Genomic DNA, 14,684 nt, shown 5'->3' with positions numbered 1-14,684 from the left:
TGTTGTGATCACTTGGAATCCCTAAGACAATTTGAGCCAACTGGGAGGCAAGAACTCTGAACTTGAGATTTGTTTGCTGGGAATGATTCTTGGGGTGCTCAGGGTGGAGATCTGTGACTCCCGTTCCTGAGAGAGGTGCTAGGGGCACTTCTCGCTCTACTGTAATGAGGGCTTCAAGAGTCCGATCCAGTTTCCAAGGCCACTGGGGCTGCCCTAGAGCACTGGGGGAACTTAAGATCCCACTGGAATAAGGCCTGCCATTAGGCCTCTCCGCCAGGGGGCACCATGGACCCAGTGGAGCCAGTATGGGTTCAGGATACAAGAAGACCCTGGGCTGGGAAGTCGCTACGTCGCGGAGGACGGAAGATGCAGGGATAGGCGCCCGGGACATGAGTGTGCTGGGGCTTTGGAGCCGTGCAAAGATTTGGCGGGGATTCAGCCATGGGGTGTCCAGGTCTGGGATGGTCACTGGAATCCCTGGCCCCACAGCATCTCCCGCGTCTCGGGCAGGGCGCGCGGTACGCGCTTCCGGGCCTCAGGGGCGTGGCCAGTCGGCAGAGGTGCAGCTGGGGGCGGAGCCTCTGCTGAGCAGGGGCGTGTTCGTTCGCGGGGCGTAGCTCCGCTGGGCGGGGTTACGCGGAACCCGGGCGGCGGCGGCGGCGGCGGCGGCCGCGGCAGGAAATCGGGGCAGAGCCCCGCCGGCGCGAGATCCCGCCCCAGTCCCGGACCCCGCCGAGAGATCCTCGGGCCGGGCCATGGACGCAGCAGAGCCGGGTAGGCGGTCCGGGATTTGGGATGCGAGAGGGACCTCCCCCAACCATACCCCACTTCCTAAATTGAGTGGTCTCGCCTGCCGTTTCCGTCCAGAGAACAGGGAAAGGAGTCCCAAATGGGAGGGACGCAAGCATCCTCCACTGTGGGGACCCCCAAGCCGAGAGGGGCCCAGAACAGCATTCCCTGACCCCCTCCCCCTTTGGAGTGTTCACCCCGGATGCCTGGGGGAGGGGGCCCAGGAAGGGGAAGTGGCCGCTTCTGCTTCTGATATTTGTGATGGGGGCAGGGTGTCACCACCGCTGATGGAGAGGCCGACGCGGCAGAATCCCCACCCGGCTCCTCCATAATCAGGGGAGGGGGCATTGCTGATCTGGAGCCCACAGAAGGGGGGCTGTGGCAGAAGTGTGGCAAGGTCTGACTTGGATTTCCGGCCGTCTTTGTGTCTCTGCCGTGCATGTCTAGTGTCATTCGGTCTTGATGTTCCTCTGGTTTCAGTCTGCCCATATGCGTTTGTGCCACAGGCTCTGTGCCGGTCTCTCCCACGTGTATTTCCATCTGTCTGGCCTGAGGTCCATGTGGTTCCATTGTCAAGCTGGCTCTCTCCCCAGGGACAGTGTGGCTGCATCTGGGGCATCTGTTTTGTCTCTGCTTCTGGGCCCATGTGTGTGTGGGTGTCTCTGTTCCTCTGAGCAGCTGTCCCAATGTTGGGTTGTGCCTGAGTCCAACACTGCCTCAGTCCTGACTCTGACACCAGCCCCCATCCCGGACTCTCTACAGGTCCAGAACACTCTCTGTCTCTCTCTTCCCAACCTCCAAACAGCTGGCTAAGGGCCATGGTGTCGGGGCCTCCGTGGGTGGAGGGAGGCTTTGATTGGCCCATGTATGACACTCCCCTCCCCCAGGGCTACCCCCGGCTCCAGAGAGCAGGAAGAGGTACAGTGACATCTTCCGGAGCCTGGATAACCTCGAGATCTCTCTGGGGAACGTGTGAGTCTGAGCCTGGGCCAGCCCCAAATCCCTAACCATTTAGGTGCATTAGGAACCTATAACATGGATCCACTTACCTAACAACCAGAGAAGTCTAAGATGGGTCCTTCTAAAACACCTGAAAAATCCCAAAATTCAGCCCCCAAATCCAGTGGAAATCCCCAAAATGGTCCTAGGACCCCCATATATCCTTGTGACCACTTAAAAACATTTGAGATCCTTCTAATCCCACTCTGTGGACCCCAAATTCACCTGGGACCTTTCAAACTCTCTCAAGTCCCATTTAGAAAAAAAAAAAAAAAGGAAAGAAAACTCATCTAATCCCCCCCCCCAGAACCACTCAGACCTCCCAGATACAAGAGATGTCCCAGAGGTGAAATCCAGGACCATCACTCACACAGCTCTGGGGGCCCCCAACACCCCCTAAGCAATTCCGACCGGGTGGAGGGTGGCATCCTGACGCCCTTACCTCCCAGGACCCTTGAGATGCTGCCTGGAGACCCCGTGCTCTCAGGAGACCCAGAGTCTGACAAGACCCCCACAACCAATGAGGTGAAGGGTGGGACCAAGGAGGCAGGGAGGAGGGGGTCTCCAGGGGGAGGGGCTCTAGGGTGTTGAAGCCCCTCCCCGCTTGCTCCTGAATGCTGTCTCCCTCCCCCTCAGACCAGTGAAACCAGCCTTTGGAGTCGCCCCTCCACAGAGGGTCCGGTGTCCCTTACAGGTAGGGGACTTTGAGGCCGGGGAAGTGGGGGCAGAAAGGAGTCCTTCCTTCAGCTAGTCATCAGCCCCTGCCTGTTCCGCGCACCAGGGACACGGCAGTACACACAACAGAGCTGAGTCCCTGCCCTCAGGGAGCCCCAGGCTCGGTGGAGAATCGGTATAAAATTGCAACTGGACAAGACCATAAAGGGCTGTTTTGGGGAGCCATAGGGTGTAGAATAGGGGTCACTGGTCTGGTCGCTCTTGAGGCTCAGGGAAAGCTGCCACAGGTCAGGGTTCAGAGGTCAGAAGTCCAACCTCCTGCCCCAGGGGAGGAGCTGGACTTGCGGCTCATTCGGACCACGGGCGGCGTGGATGCAGCTCTGGAGTATGCCAAGACCTGGAGCCGCTATGCCAAGGAGCTGCTGGCCTGGACAGAGAAGAGAGCCAGCCTTGGTGAGGGTCCCTTCTGCCCGACCCCAGGCCCCAGGCAGTGCCCACAGCCTGCCCAACTCAGACCCCTGCTGTCTCCCCCCAGAGCTGGAGTTTGCCAAAAGCATCATGAAGATGGCCGAGGCTGGCAAGGTGTCAATCCACCAGCAGGTAGCCATGACCAGACCCCTTCCCCGGGGTCTGAGCCCTCCAGAACCCCAGCCCTGACCCCCTAGCTCCTCAGCATCCTCCAATACCAACCCTCCCCTCACCCCCACCCCCTCAGAACCACATGCCACTGCAGTACATCTATACCCTGTTTCTGGAACACGACCTCAGCCTGGGAGCCCTGGCCATGGAAACAGTGGCCCAGCAGAAAAGAGATTACTACCAGGTGAGGGGGCCTTGCTGCCCTAACTATCCCGTTCACACCTCCCCAGGGGGAAGGCACTTAGCATCAGTGCCATTTTGCTGATGAGGAAGCTGAGGCCCAGGGATGCTGAGGAACTTGCCCAAGGTTACCCAGCAGAGATTCAAACCAGGCTTCCTGTGCAATTGCAAAACTGCTTCTGTTCCTTTGCAGAGTTGGGGGGGGGGGCGTGAGGGGGGATGGGGCAGGGCGCTGAGTGTTCCCAGGAAGAGAGCTTTGGCATCTGTGGGTCCAGGCTTTAGAAAGGATGAGGTGGAGAGCTGGTGGGGGGCAGAGAGTGCAGACCCCCCGAGGGGGTCCAGAGGATGAAAGGCATGTGGTAGAGGAGAGCAGAAAGACTGAGTGTGGCCCTGAGGCAGCCCCCCACCCCCACCCCCCGCCAAATCTGTCCTCCTTGCCAGCCCCTGGCAGCCAAACGAACTGAGATTGAGAAGTGGCGGAAAGAGTTTAAGGAGCAGTGGACGAAAGAGCAGAAGCGGATGGTGAGGCCTTGGCAGGGTGGGTGGGTGCACACCTGCTGGGCTGGCAGAGGAGAGGAAGAGGTGCTGATGGGTCCCCTTCTGTCCCTGCCCCCACCCCCCACGGCCCCAGAATGACGCAGTGCAGGCGCTGCGGAGGGCCCAGCTCCAGTATGTACAGCGCAGCGAGGACTTGTGGGTTCGCTCCCAGGCGTCCCCTGAAGACCCGGCACCCCAGGCCTCCCCAGGGCCCAGCAAACAGCAGGAGCGGCGGCGGCGATCTCGAGAGGAGGCCCAGGCCAAGGTGGGGACCTAGCCCCGCACCCCCCACCAAAGCTGCAGCTCACCCCGCCCCACACTCTGTCCCACATGTGCCCTGGCCTGGTCTCCTCAGGTGCAGGAGGCCATGGCGCTGTACCAGATGTGCGTCCGCGAGGCCAACGCGCGGCAGCAAGACCTGGAGGCCGCCAAACAGCGGATCGTGTCGCACGTGCGCAAGCTGGTGCTGCAGGGGGACGAAGTGCTGAGGCGGGTGAGACCCTTTCCCACTGCCACCCCACATTCTCTTTTGGCCCCAGTTGAAAGACCTCTGCCCCTAACCCATCCCCAGGGCCTATGACTCCTTCTCCCTAGGCGGCCAGTTTCCACCCTCAGTCCCTGACCACACGTCAGCCTCGGCGCCACCCGCATGGGGTCCTGTCTCCCTCTTCCCCCTCTTCCAGGCCAGGCTCTGACCACAATCCCCCCAGCTGCTACTCATTGCTCGCCCCGCCCCCAAACCCTGGCCGCAATGGCGACTCTAAAGGTCAGGCTCCACCCCCTCTGACTGCAGTTGGTGCTCCCCTCCCCTCCCCCCGTCCCGCGTCTCTCTCCGCGCCCCCCCCCCCCCGCCCACGCAGGTGACTCTAGGACTGTTCAGGCTCCGAGGGGCGCAGGCAGAGCGCGGCCCCCGCGCCTTCTCCGCCCTGGCCGAGTGCTGCGAGCCCTTCGAGCCAGGCCAGCGCTACCAGGAGTTCGTGAGGGTGATGCAGCCGGAGGCCCCGCCACCCCCTCCGCCTGCCTTCTCCTTCCAGGAGTTCGTGCCCACTGCGCACAGGTGGGCCTCCCTCCGGGACCAGGGTCAGGAATGAGCCCCAGAGACAGTTGCAGGCTGTTGGCACCACAGGTTGAGTACTTGGGGGTCAGAAAACTCAAAGCCTCAGTTCTTGGATTTGGTTGCCAAAGCGCTTTTGGGGGTGGGTATTCCAGTTCTGGGAGAGGCTGAACTTTAGGGTCACTGAACTGGGTGCTCACTGGTGTCAAGGCTTCCAGACACAGTGCTTCAAGTTGGGTCCTCCTAGACGCAATGCACAGGTGATGTCATCCCAGGGCAGTTTCCTGGTCACCAGAGCCCTCAAACCTCTCCTTTCAGCTCTCCCCTGGACACAAGAAAGAAGCTCTCCTGCCCCCCACCACCACGGCTGGATGAAAGTGCCTCGGAGGCAGGCCCCTGGGAGGACACAGGCGCAGGCTGGCAGGGTGAGCACAGTGAGAGGGAGGCACGAGTGGTGCCGGGGCAGGGATCCATCCTAATTGACATGTTCCCTCCTAGGAACTCCAGGCCGAACTCCAGGCGGGGACGCAGACAGTGTGGGTGGTGGCAGCGAGTCCCGGTCCCTGGACTCTCCCACTTCAAGCCCAGGTGGGGCTAGGAGCTGGCCCTAACCTCTTCCCTACCTCTAACCCTCCTCCAGTCCCCAGTCCCCAGTCCCTGGCCAGACTCTGACTCTCCCATCTCTAACCTTTCACTTGACCTTTGACTTACCTGCATCCCTGACCTATTTTCGTCACCCTCTGATCCATTGTCTTGAGCCAGCTTCTGAACCATCCCCCGGATTGCTGACCCGTTCTCCAACCCCCAGTCACTGACCTGACTTCCCTCCTGACCTCTGACCCTTTCCCCAAGGGCATCTGTGGGTGGTTCTGGAAAGCCTAAAAACCAGGAATATCTCCTTAGCCCTGGAGCTTCCCCATGACCCCTGTGACCCCCGACCTCTGTGACCCTCTGACTCTAGGCTCTGGCACAAGGCGGTTGGTGAAGGTGTCATCCATAGGCACTGAGTCCTCAGATGACCTTGAAGAGCGAGACCCTGGTAAGGCTGGAAGCAAATGGGGTGGGGTGAGGGGTGAGGGGTGGACCAGACACCCCTGACCCTGTATCCCCGCAGACCTGGTAGATGGGCTGGAGAACGGCCTAGGAAGCCCCTTCAGGAAGTGGACGCTATCCAATGCGGCCCAGACCCACCGGCTGCGGCGGCTCAGGGGCCCAGCCAAGTGCCGCGAGTGTGATGCCTTCATGGTCAGCGGGACCGAGTGCGAGGAGGTGTGGCCTGGACCCATCAACCAATGACCTCTTCTGACCCCAGTGACCTCCCTGACCCCAGGCACTTCCCTGATTTGAAATCCCTATGCCCCTTCTGCCATTAGGACATGCCCAGATATAATGATGTCCTATGAGTCTCCCCCACTCCCCAGAGGATCCCTATGACCTCCCTTCCCCTGCTGATCCCTGATGACCTCCCAATGCTGTGACCTTCCCTTCAGTGCTTTCTGACCTGCCACAAGCGCTGCCTGGAGACTCTACTGATCCTCTGTGGACGTAGGCGGCTCCCAGCCCGGACCCCCCTCTTTGGGGTTGACTTCCTGCAGCTGCCAAGGGACTTCCCGGAGGAGGTGCCCTTTGTGATCACCAAGTGCACAACCGAGATAGAACAGCGTGCCCTGGGTGTGCAGGTGCTGCCCTGATTCTTGACCACCCCCAGTAGTGACCCGTCACTCAGTACTGGTCACCCAGTAGTGACCAGTCAGCACTCCTGACGGCCAGTTGGTAAGCCGGATGTTTCTCTCCTACCCCTGCCCTACAGGGCATTTACCGGGTCAGTGGGTCCCGGGTCCGTGTGGAGCGGCTGTGCCAGGCTTTTGAGAATGGTCGAGCATTGGTGGACATGTCAGGAAACTCGCCTCATGATGTCTCAAGTGTTCTCAAGAGATTCCTTCAGGAGGTGGGTACTCAGCAGCTCGGGGGTAGGAGCTGGGCGGGCTCAGGCTGAGGACCCTCTGCAGCCCACCCACACCCATGTCCCTCCCGCCATTCCACCCCCAGCTCACTGACCCCGTGGTCCCCTTCCACCTCTACGACGCCTTCATCTCTCTGGCTAAGACCCTGCATGCAGACCCGGGGCACGACCCTGGGACCCCCAGCCCCAGCCCTGAGGTTATCCGCTCGCTGAAGACCCTCTTGGTGCAGCTGCCTGACTCTAACTACAGTACCCTGCGGCACCTGGTGGCCCATCTGTTCAGGTGTGCACTGTCCCCCACCTTGAAGTGTGACTTCTGACGCAAGACACGGATCTGTGAACCCCGTCCATGGACGTAACTACTGACCTCTGGGACTGACCCCTGATGCTGACTTCTGATCTTTGCATGTATTTTCTGAGCTCTGAATTTTAATACATGACTCTAGACTTTGGGTGCCGACCCCAAACTCCACTGCCAGGCAGGTAGCTGCTGGTCTCAAACAATGACTGGGACCACTTACCCATGACTGGGGCGGGTTGCCATGAGCCTGGCCTATGGCTCCTCTCTGACAGTCAGTGACCACATATTCTGCGCTCTGATCTTTTCCCTCATACCATCCCCAGGGTGGCTGCACAGTTTGAGGAAAACAAGATGTCTGCCAACAACCTGGGCATTGTGTTTGGCCCAACACTGCTGCGGCCACCGGATGGTCCAGGGACAGCTGGTCCCGGCCCTGTCACCTGCCTACTAGACTCTGGGCACCAGGCCCAGCTCGTCGAGTTCCTCATTGTATACTACGAGCAAATCTTTGGGATGGACGACCTCCCCGTGGCCACTGAGCCCCTGCCCCAAGACCCCAGTCCAGCCCCCGAACCTCTCCTAAACAACAACCCCCAGCCACCACCCTCTGACCCTGCTCCAGATCCCCTGCCCCCAGTCCTAGCATTAGACCCCGACCCAGACCCTGAGCCCCACGGTACCTTGGAGAAGCATCCTGAGGCCACACCTCCTGAGGTAGGAACCCACTGGGCCCACAGACATGGGGAGGATCTTCTTTCCATTTAATCCTCTCTCTCTCCCATCTTCCTTCCATCACTTTGCCTTTAAACTTTTCTCTTTCATTCCCTCTCTCCCTACAAGTGAGGAATGGAGTGGTGGGTGATAACAATGGAAGTAATAATGGAAGAGTGACAGGGTACAGCTCTGCAGAGTTACTAACATAGGTGATCATTTATTCTTGCAACAGAATATTTCGTGAACATATTCTCTGTATCAAGCACTGTTGTAGCAGGCATTACAGATACATCAGTGAGTAAATTATTCACAGACCCCATCCTTTTGGTGACTGCATTCTACTGGGAAAGAAACCAACAACAAATAAGAAATATGGTATAATGTTAGTTCGTAGGACATTACAAGGTGACAAGTACTATGGAGAAGAAAAGAAAGGGTAGTGCAAGGTAAGAGACATGGAGTGACACCAAGGAGAGGTGGAGAGCAGTGTGTAGCAGTAAGCAGGATGCTGTGGCCAGGTCTCCTGGAAAAGGTAGATTTGAGCAAAGACTGGAAAGATGTGGGGGAGGATTGAGCCAGGTGGAGATCTGGGGAAGGGGGTTCCGAAGGGAACAGCCAGTGCAAAGGCCCTGAGGTGAGAGCATGCCTAGTGTGTTTAAGGTGCAGCCCCAAGCTGTAATGAATTAGTGAAGAGAAGGTGGTAGAAAGTGAGGCCAAAGAGGGGTCTGTGGAATGCCATGCACCATGCACCTACTATGTATGGGCATTTTATAGGCTTCCTATTATCATCACCACAGCCCTGAGAGGTAGATACTGTTAGTGAAAACCATTTACAGATGAGACTCCTACTCGTGGCTTCCCTGTCCCTCAGATCCTGCTACACACATCATTCCCAAGAGCCTGCACCTCCCCCGCACAGTGGCCCAGAGCTGGCAAAGGGGCTGTCAGTGAGCACTGGGTCTCAGAGCCATGGAACGGCTCAAAAAGTGCTCAGGACATGTAGAAAGAACTCCAGCTGCTGTTAGCATTTAGCTAAAGGATCAACTGAAGGATATACAGATACATTGAAAAGCAGGTGTGCAGAGTTGCTGAGCAGAGCAGGGCGGAGGCAGGTAGGTGACCTGGCTAAGTGTCCATGTAGGACAATAGGTGTCCATGGGGACATGACTAAGTTACTCCCTGGGCTGGCTGGCTGCTGAGTGAGGGTGTTCCTTCCCACGTGGAGCCCATAGCTGAGATTAGTAATACTGCTCTTCATAAGGGGATGAGCAGGATTACTATAAAGGGCATTGTCACCCCAGATACCAAAACTGCCAAAGACCTTTTACATATCCAGGAACAAACCCTCAGCTCTCCAAGAATCTCAAAGAACTGGGATTTTATTGTTGGGGTTTTGGTCTTGGGTTTGTTCCTACAGATTCCAGCTCCACAAAGTGACCAGAGAGACATGGTTGAGGACACCAGAGAGGAGGGAGGGGAAGGTAAGTATGTTGGGGGGCAGCCCAGGAGTTGTAGGGGTGTTCTTGCCTGGGGTGACTTGGCTGAGAGATGACTCCCAGGAGATATCCAGAGGACTTAGGGGTCCTCAGCAATGACCATGCCATCCCACAGTGTCCAGGCAAGGTCCAGAGGACTCACTCCTGGGGACACAGTCCCGTGGCCACTTCAGCCGTCAGCCAGTGAAATATCCCCGGGGCGGCGTGCGGCCTGTCACCCACCAGCTGTCCAGCTTGGCCCAGGTAGCTTCCAAATTGAGCGAAGAGACCCCTGTTGCATCAGTGACCCAAGGGAGTTTGCGGAGGCGGGGACCTGGCCCTGTTGCCTCCTCCTCGCCTGAGGGCAGCCCTCTGCGCCGCACCCCACTGCCCAAGCATTTTGAGATCACCCAGGAGACAGCCCGGCTCCTGTCCAAGCTACACAATGAAGCTGTGCCCAAGGCCACCTGTTGTCCAGACCCCCAACCTGAGGAAGTCGAGGACCATCTCTGACCATCCCAGCATTCTGACTGAGGAGTGAAGGACTGAGAGGGTGTTCAGTGTTGGGGGGTGGGGTGGGGGAGTCTGGAGAGTTCCTGTAAGGAAAGACTACATGGCCTGGGGGACTAAAACCCTTGTTGGGACAATATACCAGGATTCCCCCGACTAGACACAGGTCACTGCCCATTAGGGCCACTCAGGTTCAGAGGTGAGTCGGGGTCAGTACTCAGGGTCAATTCAAGTCCTGGGATCCTTGGTGTCCACCGTAGTCTCTGACTCCTGAACAGGGCTGCCTTTTGCTACTTTGGTTGTGGCCAGTCCCCTACTTCTGCCTACTTCCTTAGCTGACCTTGGGTGACCAGCTCTTGGAAGGTGTGGGCAGCCCAGACTCGACATCCTGGCGGCACCCGGGGTCTGATGACCTGGGAATAAACTGGGTCCCTTATACCCTCGAGTGTCTGTCTTTACCAGGCGAGGCTGATGGGAGAGATAAGTGAGGGCCGCATCCTTTGGCCCCGTTTAACCCACCAGAGGAACCAAGGCCCCTTTCATTCCCAAACATCCTTGAGCACCTACAGGTAGTACTGGCTGGGCAGGGCACCAGGCTGAGTCACACCCGCCCGGCCCTCCCGGAGCTCCACGTCCCCGATCCGGGCCTGCATAATCAAACAAATATAACAAAGTGCAGATAACCGGGACAATAGAGCTGTGTGCTCTGGGCCGTGGGAGCCCGGGGCCTGCACAAGCCGGGGCCGGGCAGGGGGCTGCGGGGCCGGGGCCGGGGGGCGGAGGGCGCGGGGGCGGGATTTCGAGAAACTTAAGTGCGGCTCGAGGGTCAGCTGGGGCAGGAGAGGTCCGAGGGGCACCGCAGGCCGCAGCGCGGGGCATCTCGGTGCTGGAGAAGCGGAGGCGGGGCGGGGGTCCCGGCGGTGGGAGCCCAGTCGGATCAGGGCGTGGCTTGGAACTCGGCGACGGATTGGATGCCAGGGAGAGGGCGGGGTGGGGCCGGGCGGGGGCGCGGACCCTGAGACCACCCGGAGCTTCGCCCAGGCTGCCCGAGGTCACCGCGGGAATTCTGGTGCAGTGAGTGACTCAGCCCCCGGAAGGCTCGAAACTGCGTGCGTGTGAAGTGGGCGAGGACGGGGGCGGGGGTCCCGCGCCGGAAGTGGAGAGGGGCGACCGAGAGGCCGGGAGGAAATGAGGGGGGGGCTGCGGTTCCAGGAGACCTTGTCCTTACCGCGGCTGTGGAGGCGGGGCTCCCCCAGGTGGCGGATACCGGGCGGGGCTCCCCTAGGTGGCGGAGGCGGGGCGCCGCGCCCAGGCAGGGGCAGGGGCGGGACCCCGCCTCCCGTGCTCTCTCTGCTGCCCGCGCCCAGCGCACCCGGACGCTCCTCCGCTCCTGCGGTGGACTCCAGGCTATGGGTTTGGGGCCTACCCCGACCCTCTGGGAGACCGCCCCGTCTGCGGCGTGACAGGCGGCCCAGGTGAGGCGAGTACTGAAGGTGGTGGGTGGGCGTGGGTCCCGGGGAGGGTGCGGCACGTGCCTATGGGGCCTGGGCACCGCCCCCTCCTCCCCTCTGCCCCAGCTCCTCCTCCAGCCAACCTAGGGGCGCCTGGAGGCCCGGCGGGCCACCGCCTCCCTGACCGCCCCCTTTGTCTGGGAGGCCGCCAGGGTCCTCTGTCCCACTCGTAATGCCCAGATGCCCCGCCCGCTTCGGGAGCTCTCGAGCCCAAAACCCGCTGCCCAACTTCTGGGGCTGCATCGCTGTCCGCTCTGGTCGATCTGGTCCCTGATGTAGGAAAGAAGGATGGCCAAGAAGGAATTCTTGAGACATCTTTGGTACAAAAGGTGGTTTTATTAGAGCTTGAGACAGGACCCATAGGCAGAAAGAGCTGCACTGGGGTCTTGAGGATAAGTGACCCATTATATACTCTCAAGTTGGGAGGGGGTTAGGGATAGCCTAAATCTCTAAGGAATTCTGGAAGCAAGGTTCCCAGGACCTTGAGAGAGCTAGCTCTTGTTGAGAAAAGGTCATTTATTACCATCTAGTAAAATCTGAGTCATGGGACCCTTCCGATGTCTACTGGTGGGCCATATGCTTGGAAGATGATTGCCACCATGTATCTTGGGGAGTTTAGAGATAAAGGAAATTTCCAAAGGAATTTATATATGTTAAAGTAGATTTACAGGATGTTGGGGGTGGGTGGGTGATTGGGCTAGGATTGCCTTTTGCCCTTAGCAAAGTATTAACATCGAGGCAGTTGAGTCCCTAGAAGAATGTCACTCTGCTTGTTTCAAAGACTTGTCAGTGGGCTATTGATAATAAGGAAATTTAATAATTTTTCTTCTGCCTTTGTTTCCCACATCATTCACCAGCACCGCTTTACCCTGAGGCCTCTGAGTTTGAGACCTTTGCCCTTCCTGTCCTGATCCTCCCCTCTGGCTGCTGCTCCTTCCTGTGCCCTTCCAACAAATGCCACCTGCACTGACCTCTCCCTCTGTGCCCCCAGATGGCCACCATGGGCCGGTGCTACTACAATGAGACCATCGGCTTTTTCTACAACAACAGTGGCAAGGAGCTCAGCTCCCACTGGCGGCCCAAAGATGTGGTTGTGGTGGCCCTGGGGCTGACCGTCAGCGTGCTGGTGCTCCTGACTAACTTGCTGGTGATCGCAGCTATCGCCTCCAATCGCCGCTTCCACCAGCCCATTTACTACCTGCTCGGCAACCTGGCCGCAGCTGACCTCTTTGCAGGCGTGGCCTACCTCTTCCTCATGTTTCACACGGGCCCTCGTACCGCCAGGCTCTCGCTAGAGGGCTGGTTCGTGCGGCAGGGCCTGCTGGACACAAGCCTGACTGCTTCGGTGGCCACACTGCTAGCCATCGCCGTGGAGCGGCACCGCAGCGTGATGGCCGTGCAGCTGCACAGCCGCCTGCCCCGCGGCCGCGTTGTCCTGCTCATCGTGGGGGTGTGGGTGGCCGCGCTGGGCCTGGGGCTGCTGCCCGCCCACTCATGGCACTGCCTCTGCGCCCTGGACCGCTGCTCACGCATGGCCCCCCTGCTCAGCCGCTCCTACCTGGCTGTCTGGGCACTGTCCAGCCTGCTTGTCTTCCTGCTCATGGTGGCTGTCTATACCCGCATTTTCTTCTACGTGAGGCGGAGGGTGCAGCGCATGGCGGAGCACGTCAGCTGCCACCCCCGCTACCGAGAGACCACACTCAGCCTAGTCAAGACCGTTGTCATTATCCTGGGTGAGTGAGGGCCCTTCCGCTGGGCCAGGGTGGCCAGAACCCTGCTGCCCTCCCCCGCCCCCCCCAACTCCCACGAGACACGGGAGGGGATCATTTGGGTGGGGAATGTTCTCCAAGGAGGTGACATCTGAGCAGAGACCTGAATGCTGGGGAAGGGAAGAGTTCCAGGCAGAGGGAACAGAAGGTGAGAGCCCTGCAGGACCGGGCCAGTGCCTCCAAAGAGGAGAGGAGGCCCGTGTGGCTGGAGAGAAGCAGGAGAGAAAGTCAGCACCACCTCCAAGGGCACAGGCAAGAGTCAGATTTTGTTTTGAGTTCTGTGGGAAGCCCTCCAGAGTTCTTAGCCAGGAGCGATGAGGTCAGTCCGGCTGGAGAGGGATCTGAGCGGGGGAGGCAGCAAGGTATATCCCATGAGGATACACTCCCTACCCCACCAAGAACAAGGAGTGATTCTTCCCTATGACCCCCCCTTCCCCCACCAAGTAACTGGCCTGTCCCACAGTCACCTCCTTTCCCCCATAGAACAAATCTCCACGTAGAAGGGTCCAGCGCCCTGTCTAGTGTACCTGTTAGGAAAGGCATCCCTTTCTGGCAGACACATCAGCCAAGGGTGTCAGGCCCTGCAAGCTCAGGCCTGACACTCCGGCCCTGAGCTCAGAGCTGGGGGTGCTGGGCCCCCAGAACCAGCCCCACTCACCTCGGGCCCCATCCTGCAGGAGCGTTCGTGATCTGCTGGACACCAGGCCAGGTGGTGCTGCTCCTGGACGGTCTGGGCTGCAAGTCCTGCAACGTTCTGGCCGTGGAGAAGTATTTCCTACTCTTGGCGGAGGCCAACTCACTGGTTAACGCTGTGGTGTACTCGTGCCGAGACGCTGAGATGCGTCGCACCTTCCGCCGCCTCCTCTGCTGTCTGTGCCTTCGCCGGTCGCCCCACGAGTCTGCCCGCTATGCTCCCTCCACCCGAACAGGGGCCAGCACGCACATCATGCTTCCAGAGAACGGCCACCCCCTGATGGACTCTACCCTGTAGCCAGCCTGGGACTACAGCGCACTGCTGCAAATGCCCTATTAGAGCCCCCGTCTGCTTGCAAATGCACCGGGCTCGACCTGAGCTGCAGGACAGACCCTCAGTGTGCGTGGCACAGCTCCCCTGCCAGCCTTCCCTGGGCTCACGGCTCTGCCTGCCCCAGGGCCTCAGGGCATGGGGTCATCTCGGAATGCCCAGGAGAGAGTCAGAGGGGGTTCAGGAATCTGCTCTTCAATCATCTCAGGTCATGGGGTTTTTTAACTGACATTTTCTGTTTTTACTGCCCAACCCTGGTAAACCCTGTGGACCACTTCCTTGTCCGTGGCGGTGTGGGTTTTAGACCAGGGAGATTAGGGCTGTCTCAGGCCACTCTGCCCTGTGCGACAGGGTAATGAGGCTGGCCCAGGGATGCCCCATCTGCCCGAAGCTGATTCTTTAGGGGCATAGACTGAGGGGTGCTGAGCATGAGCTAGGAAAAGGTTTGTGGCCTCTTGGAGTTTCTGGGGTCTTGCCTGTCCCAATTAGAATTGAGGGGGGTCTGTGGGGAGAGCATGATACAAGGAGTAAACCTTTATTTCCA

At 59.2% G+C, this 14,684-nt stretch overlaps 2 protein-coding genes across 5 annotated transcripts; both read left to right on the top strand.

Moving 5' to 3' along the window:
- The first annotated feature begins 642 nt into the window (after positions 1-642).
- LOC123933061 (GEM interacting protein) lies at positions 643-10,274 on the top strand. 2 transcript variants are annotated; one of them, XM_045991955.1, is made up of 21 exons: positions 643-774; positions 1,677-1,761; positions 2,238-2,313; positions 2,425-2,482; positions 2,791-2,916; positions 2,999-3,063; positions 3,179-3,286; positions 3,724-3,804; positions 3,914-4,084; positions 4,175-4,312; positions 4,680-4,876; positions 5,192-5,298; positions 5,372-5,461; positions 5,835-5,912; positions 5,988-6,142; positions 6,364-6,552; positions 6,684-6,821; positions 6,923-7,119; positions 7,461-7,851; positions 9,269-9,332; positions 9,463-10,274. In XM_045991955.1, the coding sequence occupies exons 1-21, from the start codon at positions 756-758 to the stop codon at positions 9,837-9,839; spliced, it is 2,910 nt and encodes a 969-aa protein (XP_045847911.1). In that variant the 5' UTR covers positions 643-755; the 3' UTR covers positions 9,840-10,274. The 2 variants fall into 2 exon arrangements, with proteins under 2 accessions (XP_045847911.1, XP_045847912.1); XM_045991956.1 differs by lacking the exon at positions 2,238-2,313 and having other exon boundaries at positions 1,677-1,759.
- Positions 10,275-10,595: 321 nt separating this feature from the next.
- Positions 10,596-14,684, top strand: LPAR2 (lysophosphatidic acid receptor 2). Of its 3 annotated transcripts, none has more exons than XM_045992231.1 (3): positions 10,596-10,945; positions 12,339-13,080; positions 13,794-14,684. In XM_045992231.1, the coding sequence occupies exons 2-3, from the start codon at positions 12,339-12,341 to the stop codon at positions 14,105-14,107; spliced, it is 1,056 nt and encodes a 351-aa protein (XP_045848187.1). In that variant the 5' UTR covers positions 10,596-10,945; the 3' UTR covers positions 14,108-14,684. The 3 variants fall into 3 exon arrangements, with proteins under 3 accessions (XP_045848187.1, XP_045848186.1, XP_045848185.1); XM_045992230.1 differs by having other exon boundaries at positions 10,597-10,945; positions 12,205-13,080; XM_045992229.1 differs by lacking the exon at positions 10,596-10,945 and adding an exon at positions 11,183-11,311.

The sequence above is a fragment of the Meles meles genome, chromosome 20, assembly GCF_922984935.1.
Source record: "Meles meles chromosome 20, mMelMel3.1 paternal haplotype, whole genome shotgun sequence".
Classification (NCBI taxonomy): domain Eukaryota; kingdom Metazoa; phylum Chordata; class Mammalia; order Carnivora; family Mustelidae; genus Meles; species Meles meles.
Note: the sequence above shows the minus strand (reverse complement) of the source record. Positions and strands in the feature narration are given on the sequence as shown.

Coding starts and splice junctions, on each gene's coding strand:
- LOC123933061 (XM_045991955.1), top strand. Junction 2,483..2,790: donor GGGTCCGGTGTCCCTTACAG/GTAGGGGACTTT, acceptor CTCCTGCCCCAG/GGGAGGAGCTGGACTTGCGG. Junction 5,462..5,834: donor CTCTCCCACTTCAAGCCCAG/GTGGGGCTAGGA, acceptor CTCTGACTCTAG/GCTCTGGCACAAGGCGGTTG.
- LPAR2 (XM_045992231.1), top strand. CDS start 12,339: ATGGCCACCATGGGCCGGTGCTACTACAATGAGACCATCGGCTTTTTC. Junction 13,081..13,793: donor GACCGTTGTCATTATCCTGG/GTGAGTGAGGGC, acceptor CCCATCCTGCAG/GAGCGTTCGTGATCTGCTGG.